Source organism: Lytechinus variegatus, chromosome 3 (assembly GCF_018143015.1).
Source record: "Lytechinus variegatus isolate NC3 chromosome 3, Lvar_3.0, whole genome shotgun sequence".
NCBI classification, from domain to species: Eukaryota; Metazoa; Echinodermata; class Echinoidea; order Temnopleuroida; family Toxopneustidae; genus Lytechinus; species Lytechinus variegatus.
Window position 1 is genome coordinate 50793412 of NC_054742.1, and position 21677 is coordinate 50815088.

Consider the following 21677-nt stretch of genomic DNA (forward strand, 5'->3'; position numbering starts at 1 on the left):
AGAGGTAGATCCAAGGGCAGACTTGTTATAGACAAATCACCCCCCCCCCCCCCCCCTAATCCCTTTGTGTCTTCGCCTATCCCAATGACATACCAGTAGCATAACTATTACCCAGCGACTTTTGAGCCCCCCCACCCATCATCTGAAAGTCCTGCAAGTCTGTTTTTACACGACTAGGCATAGGTTTATGGCTGGATTGGTCATCAATTGAACTTTACCCCGAATTCGAGTATCTGGCCGATGTTATCAAATTTTCTTATCTGTTTACTTACGCCCAGAGTATTACTCAAAGTGAGACGAAGTTAGCAAATTATATTTGATCAATGATATAAAATGACGTGAGACAATGCGTCCAGTGATCAGGTATCAATACACATTTCGGTAGATTCACGTCTTCATGTTGCTACCTGTGTGACCGTAAATTACAACTCGGTTTAAAAATTAACAAATTTACTGTTTAACGATGCTTTAATATATCTTTATTTGCACACGTGACTAAACAGCACCCAGTTAAGAAGTTAATAGTCAAAATCTACTTCTATACCAGGACTAGTTTATAGCCTGAAGCTTTGGATTATGAGCGGGCTCCCAGGCTTTTATTTAGTATGCATGTAGTCTACTTAAGTGTTAATGATGTTTCACACTCTAGTTATACTATGCAAGTGTTATCAAAGCCGATTACTAACATCAATTTCCCTTTAATTACCTCTCACGGTTTTTTACTCTTCTGTCAATTACACACATTTCGTTTCAAATGCTACGAAATAGATTTATCAAACACAAAATCAATACGGAGTGGTAAGGCCCGGTCTCCGGATTAGTCTCCGAACTTTGAAACAGAGGGTGGTGGGTTCGAATCCCAGCCATGACTTTATTTTCTTCAGCAAAAAAATTGATAAACACTATGCTGCACTCAATCCATGAGAGGTAAATGGATACCTGACATGAATTTATTCCTTAAGGTGCAGTGAGCGAAACAGCTGCTCTAATAATACCAGTGTAATTATGCTGCAGAGTGCTTAAGCACTGTACAAACTTTCATTGTCATTGTCGTTATTAGGTGTAGATATATGTAAAATAAAATAAATCAAATAATGATATGATAATAATAAACTGATATAACGCTTAATCCATTAAAACTATCCTTCTCTATATGTGCTCTACATACAGCTCTACGATATTACTGTACACTATATCAAAATATATATGTAGTAAGATTCCTCTTAAATGAATTAATTACAAGACAGTAGATGGTGACAAACTATCATCGCATCTTGGGACCACAAAAATCAAAGCTAGCTTCCCACTTTTTAAAACAAAATTAATCTTAGAATATGTAAGATTGCCAACAACACTCATTAACGAAGTTTATTTATAAAGATAAGCATTCAAATTTATTGATAACACTTTAAACAGTAACAATGAAATGAAAATGATCATGATGATAAGAGCAATAATAATGCTACTAATAATAATGAAAATAACAAGATAATGAAAATAATATGTAATGATATAATGACAATAACTATCATAATAATAATGATGATAAAAGTATACTAAATACGATTGGTAACAAAAATATTGATATTGAAAAGTCAAAACATCCTGAATCAATGTAGAAGCATAAAGTGAAAATGGAAAAAAGTAAAAGAAAACGTAATTCAAGAGGCAGAGGAATCCCCGCACCCCCCCGCCCCCGCCCCCATACAATCATCCCGGAGATCCTTGCCGATACGATTCCCCTCCGTTTTTCATGGCAAGTATACCTCAGCCACACCCATGCGTCATGATGCGATATCGTGATCGATCACCTCTCACCTAGTTTCGTTTCCTTCCGTGTAGCTGCTACGGTAGAAACCAGCCAGACCGTCCCACAGTTCTCCTAGGTACTCGATCTCCAGTACATAGCCCGTTCCCTCCTTCAACATCGTAGCGGGGTGGAAGTGGACAAACTGGTACTCTGGTGTGTAGCTAACGTGTGTGACGTCGATCATGTCTCCGTTCTTCGACTCGAGGCTGTGCGATCTGATGGTGATGTTGTTGATGTGGAGGGTGATGACGTCAGTATCCATTTTACATTCCATCACGATCTTTACCCTACCGTCGAAAGTGAACCTCCGGTCGTCCGTATTTGGCCGAAGGTCCTGGAGGTAGACAAGACGGAAAATCGATTAGGGAAATCTTTGTTAAAACTTGCTACTGCGATAAGCAATTGAAGGAGTAATTTTTTCTAAATTTGTACCAAACTTTAAATTCAAAGTGCTTCATAGTTAAAACGTAGAACTTATATGCATATCAACTTCTATATAGTCAAGAGCACTACGGTGCTTATTGAACACTGTATTATTATACTTATTTCTGTCTACGTTTCGCCGCATAAGGACTGTGCTATCAACGCCAACTCCATTCCAAACAGAACAAGATATAAAAGATGAAACTATTTCACGCTATCCCCTATCTTACAATCGCATAACTATGTGGTAATTTGTTGATAATCACCTCGTCATACAGGTAGGGTTTGAGGTAAAGTTGATAATTTTCTGGTATGAGGTCACGGGGAAGACGACCGTCCCATATTCCATCGGTCGGAGTTGGTGACATCATATGCGTGGTGGCGCGCGGTTCCGTCGCATGTGGCTCCGTCACCGGTGGTTCCGTCACCCTAGGTTCCGTGGGTTGTACCTGAGGTTCCGTGACCTTCCCGGGTTCCTCGGTGGGAGGTAGCTCACAGGAACGGTCGGGTAGGTAGTAAGCCATACATCCCACACCGGCAATGATACCAGCACCGACTATGGCGAGAAAGAGGAGCTGACCTGTCGTGCAGTAGTAACCGCTCGACTTCTTGGGGCCTCCTTCTTCGTCAATCTCAAACTTTCCATCCATCGCCATGCTGTTTTCAGTGGGTTGCGTCGCTGAACCAGCTATATCCAAAGAAAGAGATAGAGGGATCATAAAAAGTGCATTATCAATATTTATTTATTGATAGTTAATCGTAAATGCATGTGTAAGATGTACCATCTTTACTCCAAGGCCTTCATCCTTAACTTTTCTAATAGCCTATTTCTCTGAAAAATGATGTGGATTGTGTATTTTCTTGACACTATTTTTCTCATTTGTGTCATTCGCTAGCATTTGTCATGTTAAGAATAAAGGAACACACTAAGGTAAGTTTATCAATTAACATACACAAATATTTCCAACTTTTTATACGGAGAAAGATGAAAGCTCAACAAGCAATTGACCAAAATGTATCTTCGAATATTACATTATTTATAATTTCTTTCAATTTATAACTGGAACTTTTCAGTCACGGCTTTGTGTCAATCACTTGAAGTAACAAGTCTTCAAGTGAGTACTTAATACATTCTACAGTGCGTATCAAAAAAAAGTTTACACTTTGAAAAAGCCCTGGGAGTTACAAAATATACAACATGTGGGTAATTTTTTTCACATATAATCTTGGGTTTGGGTCTTATCTATCCAATGAAAGTAAAAGTTTTGACAGAATGTTACATTTGAGTGGGCACTGTCCATTTTTGTAAAGCTCGCAGAAATCTGTTTGCGCGGAAATGCTTGTTTTCACGCTGTGTCAAGGGGAAAGGGCGAAAACAAACTTACCCTGCAAAGCATTTCTCATAAATGTCCCTGGCACTTTTAGCCAATTGAAATAAAATGGATACATTTAAGCATTTTGTAACAATTTTGCCACCCAAATTGAAATTTCAACACTTAGTAAGCACAACCTTTACCCTTTTAGTGCCAGCTGGATCTGAGAACATAACTGAATCTGAACAAAAGTTTATATCAGACATCTCCAGCATTTTCACTATAAAGTTTTTATCATTTAAAGTGGGTTTTCATTTCATTTTTCATTTCAAACTTGTTTCTCCACACTTTTCCCAAGCTTGACAATGATTAACAAAATCAAGCCTAAGCCATTTCATGTAAATCACAGCTCAGTGTAAAGGAAATATCGTCACGGTTGCCTCGTTGTGTGGGGGAGTGGGGTGGGGCGCAATACACTCTTCGAAGTGTTTTGGGCAAGGAAACAAGTTTAAAAAGGTAAAAGATATCTTCAAATCAATTTTACTAGCTAAATTCTACGTGTTCTTCATGATTAAAGTCTACTTTTATTCGCATACCTATTTCAAAGTTCTGCGCAAATCATTTTTCATCAACTTTTCAAAAGTAAGCCGTGCTCACTCAAGCGGAAATATTTATCTACAGTTATATCGTCATTTGCTTAAATGGATCTGTACCAATGCTAAAATGTGGAAAAATCGTCAGGATATTACAAAAATATAATTTTACAGGATTTTTTCTAAGTGTAAACTTTTTTTGATACGCACTGTATTGCGAACCACCAACTCGGTCGCTTGACAAAGTTCATTTTCTCACATTATTATAATCTCATTCTCGAGTGCAACAGACGATAAAAAAATGCAGCTGTTGATTCCTTAATAACATTTTCATCGAATCAAAGGCCCTTCCATGAAGAATTTAGTAAGAATGCCATTGTAGAGCTATACATAATTATGTTTGTTTTATATCTTGTGACAATCATTCAATTAAATTTAATGTAAAATTTTCAATACAAATGGAAAGTGTTCTCCGTTATTCATTCTGTAAAATGTTGTTTCTTTCAATATTGTTGTATAATTTGTGTTGGTTCAAGTGATTATTTTGAATCATTTAAGCAATTTGTTATTTGTCATTTGTGTTTTATGAATTTGAAAAAAATAAAACATTACTTAGGTGACTGATATTGATTTATCTATATCATAGGATTAACATTATTTTTTTTTTTTGGGGGGGTTGATAAGTTCTCGTATCCTGAGATACAGACTAACTGTCGCATCTTTTTGGACTTCTCAGTGACCTGTGCTTCAACACAAGTTCAATCACAGGGTCAATCGCCAAGGGAAAATAAGCAAAACCGATCCCTTTTTCTGTTTTCTATAGTTGTCTACAGAGAAAACAACTTGAAAAGCCATATTTGACCAAGAAAAGTATACCTTTGTAAACTTTCTCTATCATAAATTATTCTGCAATATCAAGTCACTTGACCCAAATAGTGAATCTACTGAAGCTTGCATTACATTACATCTATACTGATGCACTAGAGAGCTCACTTTATAGTAAGATATGTTGGTCCCAGTTTTCAATTATTTATTTGTAACATTGAAAAATGTTGCCACCTAAAGGATAAAGATCTGAATATGACACGGTGTCACCGTGTCATTTACAAAATGAAGAATATAATTCCACATACAACTCTTGTCATACTATACAATTCATTAATATTGCCTTATATATCGTATTGCAACATAGTTTGGGCAACATGTGCAAAAACTAAAATTAATACAATATACTTATTACAGAAAAAAGCAATTCGAATCTGTACTGATTCCCAATATTTTTCACACACAAATCCATTATTCCATAAACTAAAGACTCTAACAGTATTTGACATAAATACTCTTCAAAGCTTACTACTTATGTTTAAGTACGTAAATAACATGCTCCCACCTTCATTCCACAATTTTTATACTCTGAATACATCTATTCATTCATACCCTACCCGTAACTCTTCAAATTTCCATTTAATTAACCCCAAATTGCTTATTGCGCAGAGATCCATAAGACACCATGGTCCAGATTTATGGAACTCTCTACCAGAGCCTGTTAAACAATGTTCGTCTCTTCACTCATTTAAGGCAAACGTTAAATCTATGTTATTATCAGAATACTTGAAGTAAAATTTCTGTGTCGTATCCTTTTTATCGTGAATTTATTCCTCCTTCGTTTTAGTCATTACCAATATCTTCATCTTGACCATCATCATCTCCATGGCCTTCATCATCATCATCATCATCATCATCATCATATCACCATCACCCTCAGCTATTTGAAAGAATATGCCCATTCTGCTTTATCAATGTTAAAAATGTATTAATTCAATTAGTATAAGTTTGGGATTGTCATTTTTTTCAAGCAATCTGCTTATGATGACAGTCCTTCTCCTGCAAATTGTGAACATCATATAGTTAATCATTTTTGTCTGGAATTATCTTTTTAGTAATCTTTATTTACAATTTATGCCAAAAATGCTAACATATTATGTTTATTATGTTATGAAAAATGTATTATACAAATGTTATGGATGCAGAAGAAAACAATAAATCAAATCAAATCAAATCAACCGTTCCCACATGTTTGACATTCATCTCAGATACCCACACCCGTTATCTTTGCTTAATTGAATCTATGCTATGTATTGTACAAAACAAAGTAGAATCTTTGATCTCAATCAATCGAGCGTGGATTATGATAACGTTATACATTAATTTATGGTTTGACTGAACTAATGCAACATGTCATACATCCATCCACCAGGTGACATGTTGACCAAACTACAAAGAAAATACTTTATTTAGTGGAATATGTATTTTTTTAATACATCGCCTCCAGGCTGCCAATTAAGTGTCTTCTTTCGCACTCCATGGACCTGAAAGAATTTAGGACAGCCATCGATTCCTCCTTCCTTATGTTGTGATAATATTTTTCACAAATGATCGTATTTTGCCAGATTCTTTCTTCAAAAAGCCAATATTTACCAGGGAGGTTCATCTTTAAGAAACATCTGAATTCGTTTCAAAGATCTTCATGAGGAACAAAGTCCGAAGACATGGAAAATATGGGACAGAATATGGTGGTGGTCGTGACTATTGTTCAAATTTGCGACATTATAACAAAAGTTGTTTACAGACATTTCAATTGAAGCATGTTTTGCTTGATTATATTTATATTTTGGCGTTCATTATGCCCCCAAAGGAATTCATAGTACACGCGCCTGACCTATATGTACATTATTAGGTTTTGATCGTTATGAACCATACATGTTGATGCTATATGGAAACATATCCAGTCACATTTAAAAAAAAATAGAATCCAGCCGAAATCAGCACGACATTCTCATCAAAATAAAGACAGATTTCATTAAGACGATGCTCATATTCATTGTAATCATTATCATGTTTTATCCTAATTATGATCCTATTATCAATAAATCATGACAAAGATCATTGCAAAGTTGATTGTCCGAAAATGGACTTAAAATTCCACGTACATGCATTCCAGTTAGATTCTGATTGACTTCTTCAGTGTGTTATTCGTTTACCAAGTATGTGATGTTTTAGTTTCAGAAGTTGTGTACATTATGTAGACTCAAGGTAATTTGGAAGACACTCAAATGGGTTTATAAAATACAAGTGATAATTTCATCAATATATTAACTTCCCTTTTGCGACAATTTTACATATATTGTTTGATAAGAACAGGGTTTTTTTTACTTGTATGTTTTATTATATCATTAAATCATAATCAGGGTAAAATTACAATATAACAATAGTTTCTTTGTGCGTATTATCCTCTCTCCGGAACTACAAGAAGTGCAATACTGAATGTGTTTACAATTTCTATTTATTCAATTATAGGCCTATTGTATTACTATGGCAATAAGCCAGAAACACTTACGGTAGAAGCATAATTTCAAGATTTTCCTTTGCCATTGATAAGAGAAAAACATTCCTGATCGATTCTATTTGGACGAATATTGATAATTATCCAACGATCAGTTGATTTAAATATTCTTATTTATATGACTTTGAATGCTGAGGATGACATAATTATCGTCATTTCCGACCCAATGATCAACTCGATCATGTCGATTGGTGTGGCTCAATCAGTAAGCCAATCATGCAGGCTCTAGTATCGCTAAGAACAATTTTCAAAGATTTTTTTTCAATTAGAAATTGAGGCAAGACTATATGAAAAAATAAATAGAAGTCCAAGGTTTGTGACCCGATTCAAAGCCTCATTATGGTAATTCACACTGCCCTCTCGCGTCGGATGCACAAGTACTGACGAAAAAAGGGAAGCGGATGACATAACAAGAACAGCACTGCTGTATGACTGAGGAAATATCATCTAGGGTTGCCTTACAAACAACTCTGAACATGAAGACATACCGGATAAGGAGTAACATTACTGTCTGTTCGCCCCAGGGAATATAATATACCAACTTGTTTCAAGCGCTTGACAAATCGCATTCGGAAGGAGATAGACTGGAGATGTATATTTCTGTACTTTGAAATCGAGTCATCTATTTGTTTTCCCAGTAGCCATTTATGACGTCTGCGGGCCTGGGGATGTGAGTGGAAACTCGCATTTATATGGCCATCAGAAGATCGGATCGTTTCGGCTATATGGCCTGTGCAAGCCTTTATCATGTTTATGAACACCTTGCGATAAGAAGTAGATTTTGTAATGACGCCAATTCGGACATTTTTTTTACTTTGTATCACGTGGCAAGATGTGCTGTACAGCCTCTTCTCACCCCCACTCTTCGTCTCTCCCTTTCTCTCTTGTTATATCTTTATCTAGACACTGCATGGAAAATGACAACGATCCTTACCATTACCAAAAAGGGTTCAAATATACCAGTACACCCTAAGCAATCACATATACCATGACCACATGTTTTATAAAGACCACTTTCTGAGTAAACAAAAATATATGAAAAATAAAAAATGACAAATAATATAGGCCTACGATGATGATAGTATTTTGATAGACTCTTCTTCCCCATGTGAATGGACAATCACCACTGTCAGATTTTTTTCATCCATGCATTTAGCAAAAATTCATGTCACTATGCGAAACAAATCTGAACAATACTGAAATTCTGTCAATGGCTTTAACTGTTACAATCGTAATACTTATTGATGAGCACAAGGCACTGTAATATTTGAACTCTTGAATGATAAGTTCTTTACAAGTGTCATTAACTCATTAATGTCATTTCTTAAGAATTCATATGCACCCCCCCCCCCCCGCACACACACCCGATACACACACCCGCTCACCATGCGGTGTCGCCCTTGTATTGAAAAGTTAAAAAAAAATACTGTGAAATGCAATACAAGGGATGAAGAAGGAAACAAAAGCAGAAATTGCCCCGTGGCATCCCATGCGCGTCAAGTCTCTGAGATCTTATGGGACAAGACAGGTCAGGCGACCCCTCGGAGGAACCTCGGGTACCAATGGGGGTTCACGTTTAGTAACACGGTTCGTCAACCCCATACGATCAGCAAAAAAAGCTACATTACCGATGATAGTCATATTACAACAAGTACTGCTAATCATAAAATTACCCATTGCATTTACCTCCTTTTAATACAACACGTGATAATAGTTATTAGTTGAACTGAGCTATCTCAAATGGATGACTGTTAAAGGATCTAGAGCCTATAGGGAGGTAGGTTCCCGGGGCCAGGGGTAGATTTCAAACAAACGAAGGGTAATCCAGACAGAAGAGAGGGTAAAAAAAAACAACGCGGAGATTAGTATCATTTTTTGCTGCTCTTTCTGGATCTTGACTTTCACAAATCAGCAATGATAACACTGAGACAAAGAATAATTATATCATAAAATAGAACTATTGATTAAAAAAAGTTACATTCAAGACTTACGAAACAAGAAACGCTGCTTCTTCCAGCGGAGTCACTGACCAAACTGCAGTGGTCCTGTGATAATAGGTATCTGATTTGGTTTATTGTGTGCAATGAAATGTAGCCAGTCGCTGCCGTGTTTATTCTGCGATACAGATCTCTTTAGACCTCGTTTACACTTGATTCAGGGATGGGACCAGTAGTATTATATACCAATGTCGATGGATTAGGCAGAATATATATATTACATGAACATAGCTTTTTGAAAATGAGTTTTAAGAACACTGAATGATTTAGAAATCGTATGAAATGTAAAAGTGTCGCACACTGCACCTCACTTCACTTCACCAGTACGATAATACACCATACGGTGTTTATTTCTATTAGGACCCAAAGTCTGTATGAATATGTTTATACAAAAATGGAATAGCATAATATTATGTTTCATTGTAACATAAACAAAAATAATGTTTAAATAAATAATGGTACACCAGTTTCCCCCATGTTAAAAATGCGATAAATCTGCGTGGCATGAACTTTCTTGAAAGTTTTAAAGAAAAATTAGGTATAATAAAATGGAAGTTTGGTACGTCGTGATCTGAACTTAAATATTGCAATGAGGTTCAATATGATCTACTTAAAAACGGGGCTAAAACCGGACCATTGATTGGCCTTTATGGCATGTGGCGTATATAGTCTCTGAGTGGTTTCTCTTCTATATTAAGTTAATACTAACGTTTTTTAGTGTTCATTTGGATTTCATGATACCGTCAAATTTCCATATCATCATGGATTCAAGCCACAATCAGCTTGAAAGAAATATAATGGTTGCAGAATTTCAGAATACAACCAATGTGTTCACATTTTGAGCGTCATAGTGATGCGATCTGGTGCGATCTCCAGGAAGCAAACATCCTCTAGTGTCAACGGGGTTTGCTTCTCAATGGGCGTTGCATATTACTCCCAGATGGTTCAAAGGTGACCCCCCAAAAAAAGTAGATAAAGGGGGTCGGTTGTACAATATTTTGTCAATACCAAGAATGACCAAGTAAAGTTCTTACACAACTTATCTGTAACTGTATAATATAACATAGAATCCAGTCATAACTTTTAAGAACGAAACCTATGACTATTTTGCAAAGTAATTAGCAGTTGTTGTATCGGGTCAGCGACGAACTAGTAGCTCCTGTTCTTGGAGTGAGATGAATTAGAAAATTCTATACATAAGCTCTTATGACGATTAGTTTTTCATTAACTTTATACGTTCTATAATGGGTAAAAATTTGAAAAATCGTTTTCGGCACCATCTTATAAACATGACTCCGCGTCTGTTTGATACTCTTAGTTAATAAATCAAGAACTAGATCTATAAGAATTTTATTCATTTTAAAAAGATAATTGACGATTCGTGATATTTTAAATCTGTTGAGTGTTAGGGAACTTATGCATACTACAGCTACGGTCCTGAAATTATGGTGAACACAAAATAACCTCCTCTAATTTTGTTTGGAATGGTATATTGCTTCCTTCCTGTAATCTCTCTCTATTTCCCTTTGTTACGTCAGGATTTTTATATAATATTTGATATCGTTCATGGGCACATATTATACACAAGCTTCACTTTTTTATTTTGTCCGTTTTTTTTCATCACATTTCAAACGAAATCGTCTCTTCATTTCCCACTTTTACTCGCCTGATGCCTCTGGGTTTTTTAGGTATGATTTTCCTTTGACGATAAAAAGAAAATATTCAAAAGTCAATCTGTGGAGTAAAATTATTTATATACGATATTATATGCATCTACTTTACTCCTTATATTGCAATGTTGGTACACTGGCAAATTAATACAGAAACGTGATCAATGGTACATGAACTTGCGTAAGATATTGTATTGTATAACTGCAATCAATAATGAAAATGATCCCTTAATATCTATTACGATTAAGAAATAAAATCCGGCCTACATTGCTCATGATCGAGTGTTAAACGGTGAATTATTAAAAAAATAAGTAAAGAAGTCAATATATTGAATACATGCAAAATTCCATTTGATTCTTTAGCCGACTTCTAATCTTCAAAAAGACCAGTAGATCTTTTATTACGAGATGATGGTTAAAAGAGGTTATTTTACCAGTCAACAAATTCTTTCCAAAGAGTATTGATATTTGATGTTATTCAGTTTGCTCTACGAATAGAAGAGGTTAAAGTTCAAAATGAATTTGTTTGTTAAAATATTTTGGGGGGAGTCTGTATCAGTCATTCTTATCTCCTTCCCTGTGTCACACACCTGTTGTGTGGAAATAAATAAATACCGTATTCCCAAAAAGAATTCTTACATTGTCTTTATTTATCACAGCCACATATACTTGTCGATGTTTTAACTGTAGTTTCTGTTATCTTTATAAATATTATCATTGTGTTATTATTGTCATCACTAATTATAATAATTATGATTAGTAGTATTATTATAATTATTATCATTATTATTAGTAGTAGTAGTAGTAGAAGTAGTAGTAGTAGTAGTAGTAGTAGTAGTAGTAGTAGTAGTAGTAGTAGTAGTAGTAGTAGTAGTAGTAGTAGTAGTAGTAGTAGTAGTAGTAGCTGTAGTAGTAGTAGTAGTAGGAGGAGGAGGAGTAGTATACTATTATCATCATCATTATTATTTTTATTAGCAGTACTATTAAAATTACTAATATTATCATCATCGTCATAATCATCATCATTATAGTCATCATCTTCTTGAGATATATATTCTAGCAGGTAATTTTTCAATTTCCTGGGTAATCGTCATAGATGGAAATCAGCCTAGAGTTGATTGTCCTAGTGGACTTTGTCATATATCAATTCTGTTATATAACGTGTCTGTTATGTAGTCTGTTGTGATATAGGGTGTTTGGTTTAGTGTTTGTCCTAATGTGTAACAGTCTCGCGGTTCCATAACCCTGAAAACAACTCTTCTAAAACGAAAAAAAAGTATGTGGATTTTAATTTACAAAGTTCACGTTACATCTCAGAATTTCTGATTTACAACCGTAATAACCCGACTGGCGTATTAAGCAAAATGAAGGAGTAAAGAACAATAAAACTATGTCAGCGAAACGTTAATTGTTTTAATGGTTTAAATGTCATTAATAAAACAGGATTTATATTATTCGTAAATTATTATTATCACTGTTGCCTTATTTACACTTTCATAGACCCCAAATGTATCACAATAATACCACGCTAAAGACTGATTCGTGCAACATTTTGGCCCAATAAACTGCAACAGAGAGAAGGAGAGGGGTAGAGATGTGTTCATAGATAAAGAGAGAGAGGGGGAGAGAGAGGAGGGGGGGGAGAAAGAGAGAAATGCGACACAAGGAGAAACGATTCGGACCTTGAATTTGCCAAATTGAACCCAATTTGTGAATAATTGTAAGGTGGCTACCATACTGAGACAGGTCAGTTTGACGGAGATACTACAGTATATAATAGTAGCTCAATCATCATTGCACGTTATGAGAGAACTGGGTTTTTACCCCATTTTTTTTCAATGTAAACTGAAAAGAATATAGGATGACGACTCGAGATGAGGACATCGAATTACCCTGATCATGGGGCATATACATTCTTAGAAAAGAGAAGGTGCGAATTGGAAAACTTTTATCCCGCAGTTTGGAACCCTCGAAGAAGAAAAATATTCTCAAAAGGTTTTTTACGGACTCAAGAACCTGAAATGGTTCTGTAAATAACCTTTAAAAATGATTCCAAAGTGGCTGTTTATGATGATTTAGAACCTTTGAGGTAATCTTTAAAGGTTCCAGATACGGGACAAGCATAGAACCCTCTAAGAACTCTTTTCTACTTGAAAAGTGTAACCCCCCCCCACAGTAGGTGGTGGCACACTTTTGCATCGCCGCCTCACCCACTGATGAATGTATGAAAGGCTGGGTATCATTTCATTCAAACACTGTCATTAAGATCTTATTAATGAATGGTTTGAAAGTCCCAGTACCAGTGAGCGATTTTTTTTTCTACTCCGGCGACTCTTCAAATTGACAAAATAGCATTGAAAAAGATAATTAGTTAAAATATACATGTATATACCACAAAAGAAGTAACCTAGCTCCATATCACACGCTTGTATAAACGGATGTAGCTGCAAATATTATTGCCCTTTAACACTAATACGTGTATAGAGACAAAGTTATTTACTTGCATGGGTGTTACGAATATTTACAGAGAATGACCAGTTGCAAGATAACAAAACTGATAATGATGCAGGCTTTTCTACTTCATTAACTATTATAAATTCAATACATAGTTTATTATTAACACATAAGACAGTATTCAAATCAGCATCGGGAACAAGTATTGATACGTAGAGAACTACGTTGGACCTATAGAATTAAAGTGATTGGTTAACATTGATGTGACTTTAAAAGAATCTGAGCTAGAAGGTCACACTTGTCACCTGTGGCTGTGATATGTTACAAAAATTAAGCCCAGAAAAAAATGCGTTCGAAAATAATTATTTAGTGCTTCAAAAATTGAAATATAAAGTGACCGGAAACACCATCTTAATTTTATCCCATACACTTATGGGTACTATTTAGGCGTCTATAAGACGCCTATTTACAAAATCGGGGTTTGCCTTGTAGTTTTAGCTTTTCATTCTCAATAATGGTTGTTTTCAGGGTTTATTAGTTCTAATACATGCAATTCTACACATGTTTCATCTTGGTTTGAGAATTTTTTAAATTGGCTGCTCACAAAGTTAAACAATACCTTTAATAGAGCTTTTATTTTCTTTTATCTAGTCTCTTTTTATATGAACCCAAGTCTCTGACTTCAATGCGATGGTGATCCCATTGAAACAGAATATCTATCAACTTAAAGTGATTGGTTAACATTGGTTTGACTTTTAAAAGATATGAGCTAGAAGGTCACACTTGTCACCTGTGTCTGTGATATGTTACAAAAATGAAGCCCAGAAAAAATTGCGTTCGAAAATAATTATTTAGTGCTTCAAAAATTGAAATATAAAGTGACCGGAAACACCATCTTAATTTCATTCCATACACTTATGTGTACTGTTTAGGTGTCTATAAGACGCATATTTACAAAATCGGGGTTTGCCTTGTAGTTTTAGCTTTTCATTCTCAATAATGGTTGTTTTCAGGGTTTATTAGTTCTAATACATGCCCTTGTACACTTGTTTCATCTTGGTTTGAGAATTTTTTAAATCGGCTGCTCACAAAGTTAAACAATACATTTAAATCACGTGTCATTATTTCAAATCATATGCGGGGAGTGTAAAATGGTGACACTTGTATTGGGAGATAATAGCAGACCAATGATCAGTCAAACAAATGTTTATTCTTGGTTATCCGATTCATACAAATGTATATAATCAACAATTTATATTAATATTAGTTTCTGAATATCATTATTTATTATGTTTGTCTCAAATATTTCATAAACACCGTACACATGGTACAAGTATAAAATACTGTCACTAAGAATTCTTGTACAACCAAATCGTTGTACTTCATATTATCACAAATTGTATTCTGTAAATATAATTAGATAAATCGACAGATCCATTTGGAGTGTTTAATACTTGACTAAGTACACAAATCATATCGATAGTTTATACCGTCATGTTTGAATTCGGTAATATATCATAGGCTATATTCTACGCAGACAATCTATTTATGACACAGCAAAAAATTTGGCTTATGTCACGTCTTTTGAAAAAGCTTCTCACTCTCAAATGATTACTAAATCAGATTTTCGAACGATTCATGTATGTATGCCACAAGACCTGTCTGCTATGATATTCTCATTATCGTCCTCAATGTAATATAATAATCTTACCTAAAAGCGTTATAGCTTCCTCGGAAGAAAAACAATCATATTCAGTCAAACAAAATCGCAACGACTGAGAGTAAATGATGGGGTAAAATTATTATTGATCATTGATTTTATTGATTATTGATTCCATGTTGATCACGTATTAAGATCAACTTATGGCAAGCAATTATCAATACCTATGTACCGCATACGATGTGAATTTTCTGTTTTATTGCAATGCAGTGTCGTTTGCATGCAGCGTTCAGAAGCTAATACATATTTCTATATTTTGAAATAAATACATGGATAAGTTATCACTATTGGTAGAGAAAAATGAACAACCTGTCATCGTACCCCCCCCCTTATCTCAATAATAAAACAGTGAGACATTACAGCAAGATGAATTCGTAAGCTATCATTATATTCATCATGTGATAAGTGTTACAAAATTTACCAAAAAGGGGCGCATTTTGTATTGGAATGACGTTGCCGAAAATCCAAATTTGTTCCAAATTGTTGACTATGAAATACACGTATGTATCTCTGAAGGGATAAATATAAAATCTATATACTTTGATTTAATCAAAATGATCATACCCACTTTTATCATTTCGAAAAAAATATTGAAAGGTCAAGTCCACCTCAGAAAATTTTTGATTTGAATCAATAGAGAAAAATCAGACAAGTACAATGCTGAAAATTTCATCAAAATCAGATGTAAAATAAGAAAGTTATGACATTTCAAAGTTTCGCTTATTTTCAACAAAATAGTTATATGAACGAGCCAGTTACATCCAAATGAGAGAGTCGATGATGTCACTCACTCACTATTTCTTTTGTTTTTTATTGTTTGAATTATACAATATTTTCAATTTTTACGAATTTGACGATTATGACCTCCTTGCTTGAAGCACAAAATGTTAAAATAATGGAATTCCACATGTTCAGGAATGAAACTTCATTTCACATGACAATGACGAGAAAATAAAAATATCTCATATTTCATAAAATAAAATGCAAAAGAAACAGTGAGTGATGTCATCAACTCTCTCATTGAGATGTAACTGGCTCGTTCATATAAATATTTTGTTGAAAATAAGCGAAACTTTAAAATGACATAACTTTCTTATTTTACATCCAACTTTGATGAAATTTTCAGTGTTATGCTTGTTGAATTTTTCTCTTTTTATTCAAATCAAGTTTTGTTGGGGTGGACTTGTCCTTTGATAAAAAGTAAAATCCATGTCTTTATTGCTAACTCAATCGAGTAAATTTTTTCTGAGATAGTTTGCATTTATTGACGAGCTCACAAAAACAGACAGACTGTATATACATGTACTATTTGTACTGTTCAAGTATGAATTATATCATATTTCATATAAACCATCATAAATGTTTTTATGGGGTGTTTCTTTTATGAAAATCTAAGTAAAGTATGGCATTTTAATCATACTCGGAGTCACGCTGGGGCAAAAAGTTGATGTGATAAACATGTGAAATGCATGAAGTTGTGAAGATAGAAAGGGCATCATTCAAAGCGAACATTTACTCAAACACACCTAAAATGTTGGGCCAACATATACTGTCCACTATGTTGGGTAATGTATGTTAGTACAATATATATATATATATATATATTCTGGCCCATTGTTATCAAATGGAGCAAATTCCTTACCCAATTTGGGCAGATTTTAACCAATAGTTGTGTGGACAGTATGTTACCCAGGGTTGGCTAAAAGTTGGGCATTTTTTGCCCAACTCGTGTATCTACCATGGGAATTTTAATAGTGAGAGTTAAGAACCCCATACTCTACACTTTTCATATTAGGGTGTCCCATGGGGGCCCTATCTAGAACTGTCACAAATCCCTGTTTTTTCGAGAGCTGTTGGACCTTGATTTTCTCAGAACTAACATTTGACACTCCCCTTCGTAAGATCAAGGTTGTTATGGGTTTTAGTATTCAAAGCGAGTAATGGTACTTTAGTACCTCACATATCGTTCAAGGAGTCATTGACCAGTACGTTATGCTGAATGTTAAACCATGACAACTTTTAACACGATAGTTGGTATACAGCCCTTCCGTTTGCGAGCCATATATCATCACAAAAATGCATATACGTCGGGCAGGCGGTGCCAGGATTTTTGTTTTAAGGGAAGGGACAAGAAACCAAAATATAACAATGTACTTATTAAACAAACAAAAGCTATATAGTTGTTGTTGGGTGTAATTTAGAAATACATTTTCTAAATACTATGAGAAAATGAAGTCATCTCTTTTCCAGTTTTGTTTTTCTTCTACCTCTCCACCCAGTTATCTTCTTTCTTCTTAGAACGATAGGGTAATCACCCCCTGGACTGGATTCTGTGTCATAGTTTTTGGAGGTAATAGTAATTATAAATATTACGATCACGTTCTTTATCTGTTTATAAATGAGATAAATGTAGTCCTACCCTTGAACTTAAAACCGACAGTAGGCTTAATTGTGAATAAACCATTACGATGATCTATCCTAATAGACATTAATCTCTAACTTGATATCATTTTCAGATTAGCTATCTTTTCTCACCATTTCATTAACTTGAAATTTGAACTGTGTTAATGGGTTTGTACTTTATTATAATAAACATCGCTAATTATTTACTCACAATGAATGTTGTAAACAATGTCATGATATGATTTTATTTATACTATTGTAACCCCTTGACTTTAATGGTGCTGTCGATTATTTACTTGATTCTATAAAGTAAAGGATCTAAACGGTTTGAGTCATTTGCCACTCCGCATCGACATGATCAAATGAATTGTAATAATATTTCAAGTGATATCCACAAAAATGATGCTTTACCGATGACGTTTTCTCGTATACAATCGACATAATCATCACTATTAGAATTAGAAAGTTCAGTAGTGTCATCATTGTAATTGTTTGATGTTATTATTATCATCATCATTGTCGTCATCATCATTTTTAACTCGCCAGATTTAAGCAATTGGGTCCAATTTTTTTTTTGTCTTTTTTTCAGTAATGATTTCGTTTGCTTGTGGGAAAATTCTCAAGAAATCAATCAATATTCAGCACCCCCCCCCCTTGCTCATGAATTCCTGGATCCGCCGATGATTGTCATTTTATAAACAGGAGAGAATCCAATAAGGTGGGGGTACGGGGCAACCCGCCTTCCTTACCTACGTTTATTTTTATGATTGAAAAGGGGATGAGAAAATAGAAAAAGAGGGAGACAATGGAAGGAAACGGGAAAGGCGAGTATAAAAATGAGAGGTCTGACTTATTTTACTCTACGTTACCCCTGCTATTTAAATGACAAAATATGACGTCACAAATCGGTTGTCCCCCCCCCCCCTCAATCAAAATATCCCCACACCATGCTGCAGTACAATCCTGACATGGTTTTGGGTTGGAGGGTTCTAGTTATAGAAAACATTCTAGTTATGGAAAACAGACGGCGTTATGGCATTTTAAGTATTAAACAAAAGAAAAGGAAATAGGCACGTACAAGGTTCATTATCAGAAAAGTGCTCTCGAATTTCAATCCCCGTTTCTGGTAGATTACAAATATTAATGAATATTACACATGATTATCGATTAATTGTGAATAAAACAACCAAGGAGTGCCCTTAACCATGAGAGGTAATCCCTGGAGCGGGGGATGTGCCCCCCCCCCGCGCATTCCGAAATTTGTTCATCGGTCGTCTCGTTGCCTGTAGAGGGACTAAAAATCTCACCAATCGCAACACATGCCCACAATCATTTCCTCAACATACCCCTTGTATTGTAACAATAATTTAGAGATCAATGTGTGTTCCGTGTAAAAACGAAATTCTTGAATGTATTCAAATCACTACGTCTTCCTTAAACCATTGGGAGAAGTGATAACAAATTCAATTCTCAAGAAGGTATACCCACGGCTCTATGACTTTTTTTGTTTAGTGCACACCCAGTTACCAATAATGCATATAGCATTTCCGTTTATTTGAAAGCAGGATAAAAGAGCATTGTAGATTAAATGCCTTGCTTACGGGCATAGGTGCCGCGGCCGGGGATCGAACCCCGGACTTTCCATGTATAGCCAGGCGCCTTAGACCACTCAGCCACGGCACCTCCACCTCTATGACACAACAATCATGACGATGAATTGTACAATCGATTCTAGGTGTCAGTCTATGGAAAATAATAGAACAATTTAGCAATTACTTCCCAGACTCTTTTTATAACGCTGATAATCTTTTGTCAAAAGCCTTTGTCGAAAGTCCATGAATCAAAACAACAGTGTCGTCCTATTTTTTTCCTAATTTTTCGTACGGTCTGAATCTTACATAAGACGATGTGCTGTCCCGGTCCACCAACTTTCGACAAAGTCCTCTAATCTTTCCATTGTGATTTGATGGGCATTTTCAATAGATTCTCAACGCTCCAAAATGCGTCTGCGAAGTGGATGCTAATATACGCTAACGTATAAAGATAGAGATGGTCAGATCCAGACTAATGCATTTAGTTTCTCCTGGCGTAATGAGTCAAACATTTTGAGGGGGCGTAACATGGAATTTTTTTTGAAGTTGTGAATGAGCGAAAATATTGGCCAATTTTGTGATAGATTCTGACATAATAGTTAACATCCTTTTCATTTTCTTTCTCCTTTTTCTTCTTGGTCGTGAAAATTTGGTGGCAGAACCCCTCCCCCGCTCAAGCCTCCGTTTACCTGTACTCCAGTTAGCCCAAGACAATAGATGCTAAAATTGACCTTTAAATCACTCTTCTCAATATCATTATTGAACACCAACATTATTATTTTATGTTAAAAGAGAGATAATTGTAAAAAAAAAAAGAAAGCTTGTAATTTGCTCTTGAATTTCAAAGGCATTCATAACTATGGTTGAAATTGTATTTACTATCTGTATTATTGAGCAATATTACGAGGGGTGAGTCAATCAACGATTGCAAGGGTAGACATTATGTGACGCACTCAAAAGATGCACAGTTGCACTACTGCTTATTCCTCCGTTACTATATTTATGTTCAATGAACACGGCCTACATTGTCTGGGTTTGCAAAAGTTCCTCAAACCTGCTTATATTTTGCTTTATTAATCGTCTTCCATTGATTTCGTAAAGTTTTGATCGAGTCGAATGTGCTATTGAGTTCAACTCAGGCCAAAAGCTGACATATTCTTACATCATGTACATTGTCATGCTGGTGTTCAAAACTTAGTACGTATTATTTTTAGTTACTTCATAACAAACAAAAATGAGAAGGCACGTTTTATTCTAGCTTCGATGTGTGGCGTTGATTTTTATGTTCATTCAATTAATATCTGTTTTCACTTTTAACTGACTATATTTCAGTCGCCAGAAGACTCGGTACAGGCCTATAACTTAAAAGTTTTTTATCAGTGATGGCGCATTTGGTAAAGAGGGGTAACACAATCTTATAAAGATTATGTAAAATTGTCAAGATTAACATTTATCTTTCTCTTTCTTTGGGAGAGCTTTCATGAAGATAAATCATGATCGAATAATGTAAAGAACAAAAAAAAGTAGAGACTCACCCATGCTTGGAACAAAAAGAATCCTTTTACTTTTTAGAAGTAAAAAAATATATACTTGTTAGTATGCTGGTAGTCTCCGTATATCCTGTGATTATTTACCTCCTGAACATAGTCTATAAACAACCTTCTCCTCCCGCAGTCACCTTTCACAATGTACTGTGGATATCTGCGAATACACTACTGATGAATGTGGAACGGCCCCACATCTAGAAATTAGTGTTAGGATGGAAGGAAATGATAGGAAAGGCAGTGTTACCGAGTGGCTTAGGAGCACATCCGCACGTTATTCGCTACATCGTCAGACAAGTCAGACAATGACTGAGGTACTCAAAGAAAGTACTTTAAGAGTGACACTTTTTCCAAACGACACTTTTAACATTTGTAAATAATTAGCCTGTGCATTGCGGGCTGTGTCTCGTGTTAGTGCCATTCTTGGGAAGAAAAGAATTAATTCTTAAAAAGATGATGTCGGGGAATTGTCTTCCATTCATTTGAGTCCTTAGATTGCTCCTAAACTTTTACGCGTGTAATTTGAGAATATCAAAAGAGGGGCAACGATTTTACTGTTATCTCTATTTTCCTCATCCATAGTTCTAGAAATATGCTATAAGAAAAAACAAACACATTTACCTTTAAAAGAAATCTAGCTCAGATTATTTAGCCACTTAAATCTCCTAAGACCCAAATATCTGCTGTCATAACGTGTTAAGGTTTTGAAATGTGCTATCCTAGATGTGAGTTCTGGCTGGTAATATTTATCTAAG

At 35.1% G+C, this 21677-nt stretch overlaps 1 protein-coding gene across 3 annotated transcripts in view; it reads right to left on the reverse strand.

Annotated features, from left to right (window-relative positions):
* Positions 1–21103, reverse strand: part of LOC121411282 (aminopeptidase N-like) — a 50890-nt gene extending 29787 nt beyond the window's left edge. The window contains exons 1-3 of one of the 3 annotated variants that reach the window (XM_041603915.1): positions 20914–21103; positions 2500–2921; positions 1819–2144 (exon numbers count right to left, since the gene is read on the reverse strand). In XM_041603915.1, coding sequence (XP_041459849.1) covers positions 1819–2144; positions 2500–2921; positions 20914–20917 — 752 coding nt within the window. In that variant the 5' untranslated portion in view covers positions 20918–21103. Of the gene's footprint in view, positions 1–1818; positions 2145–2499; positions 2922–9533; positions 9634–20913 lie in introns of those variants that run through there. The other 2 variants (XM_041603914.1, XM_041603916.1) reach the window with 2 other exon arrangements.
* Between the last annotated feature and the right edge of the window lie 574 nt (positions 21104–21677).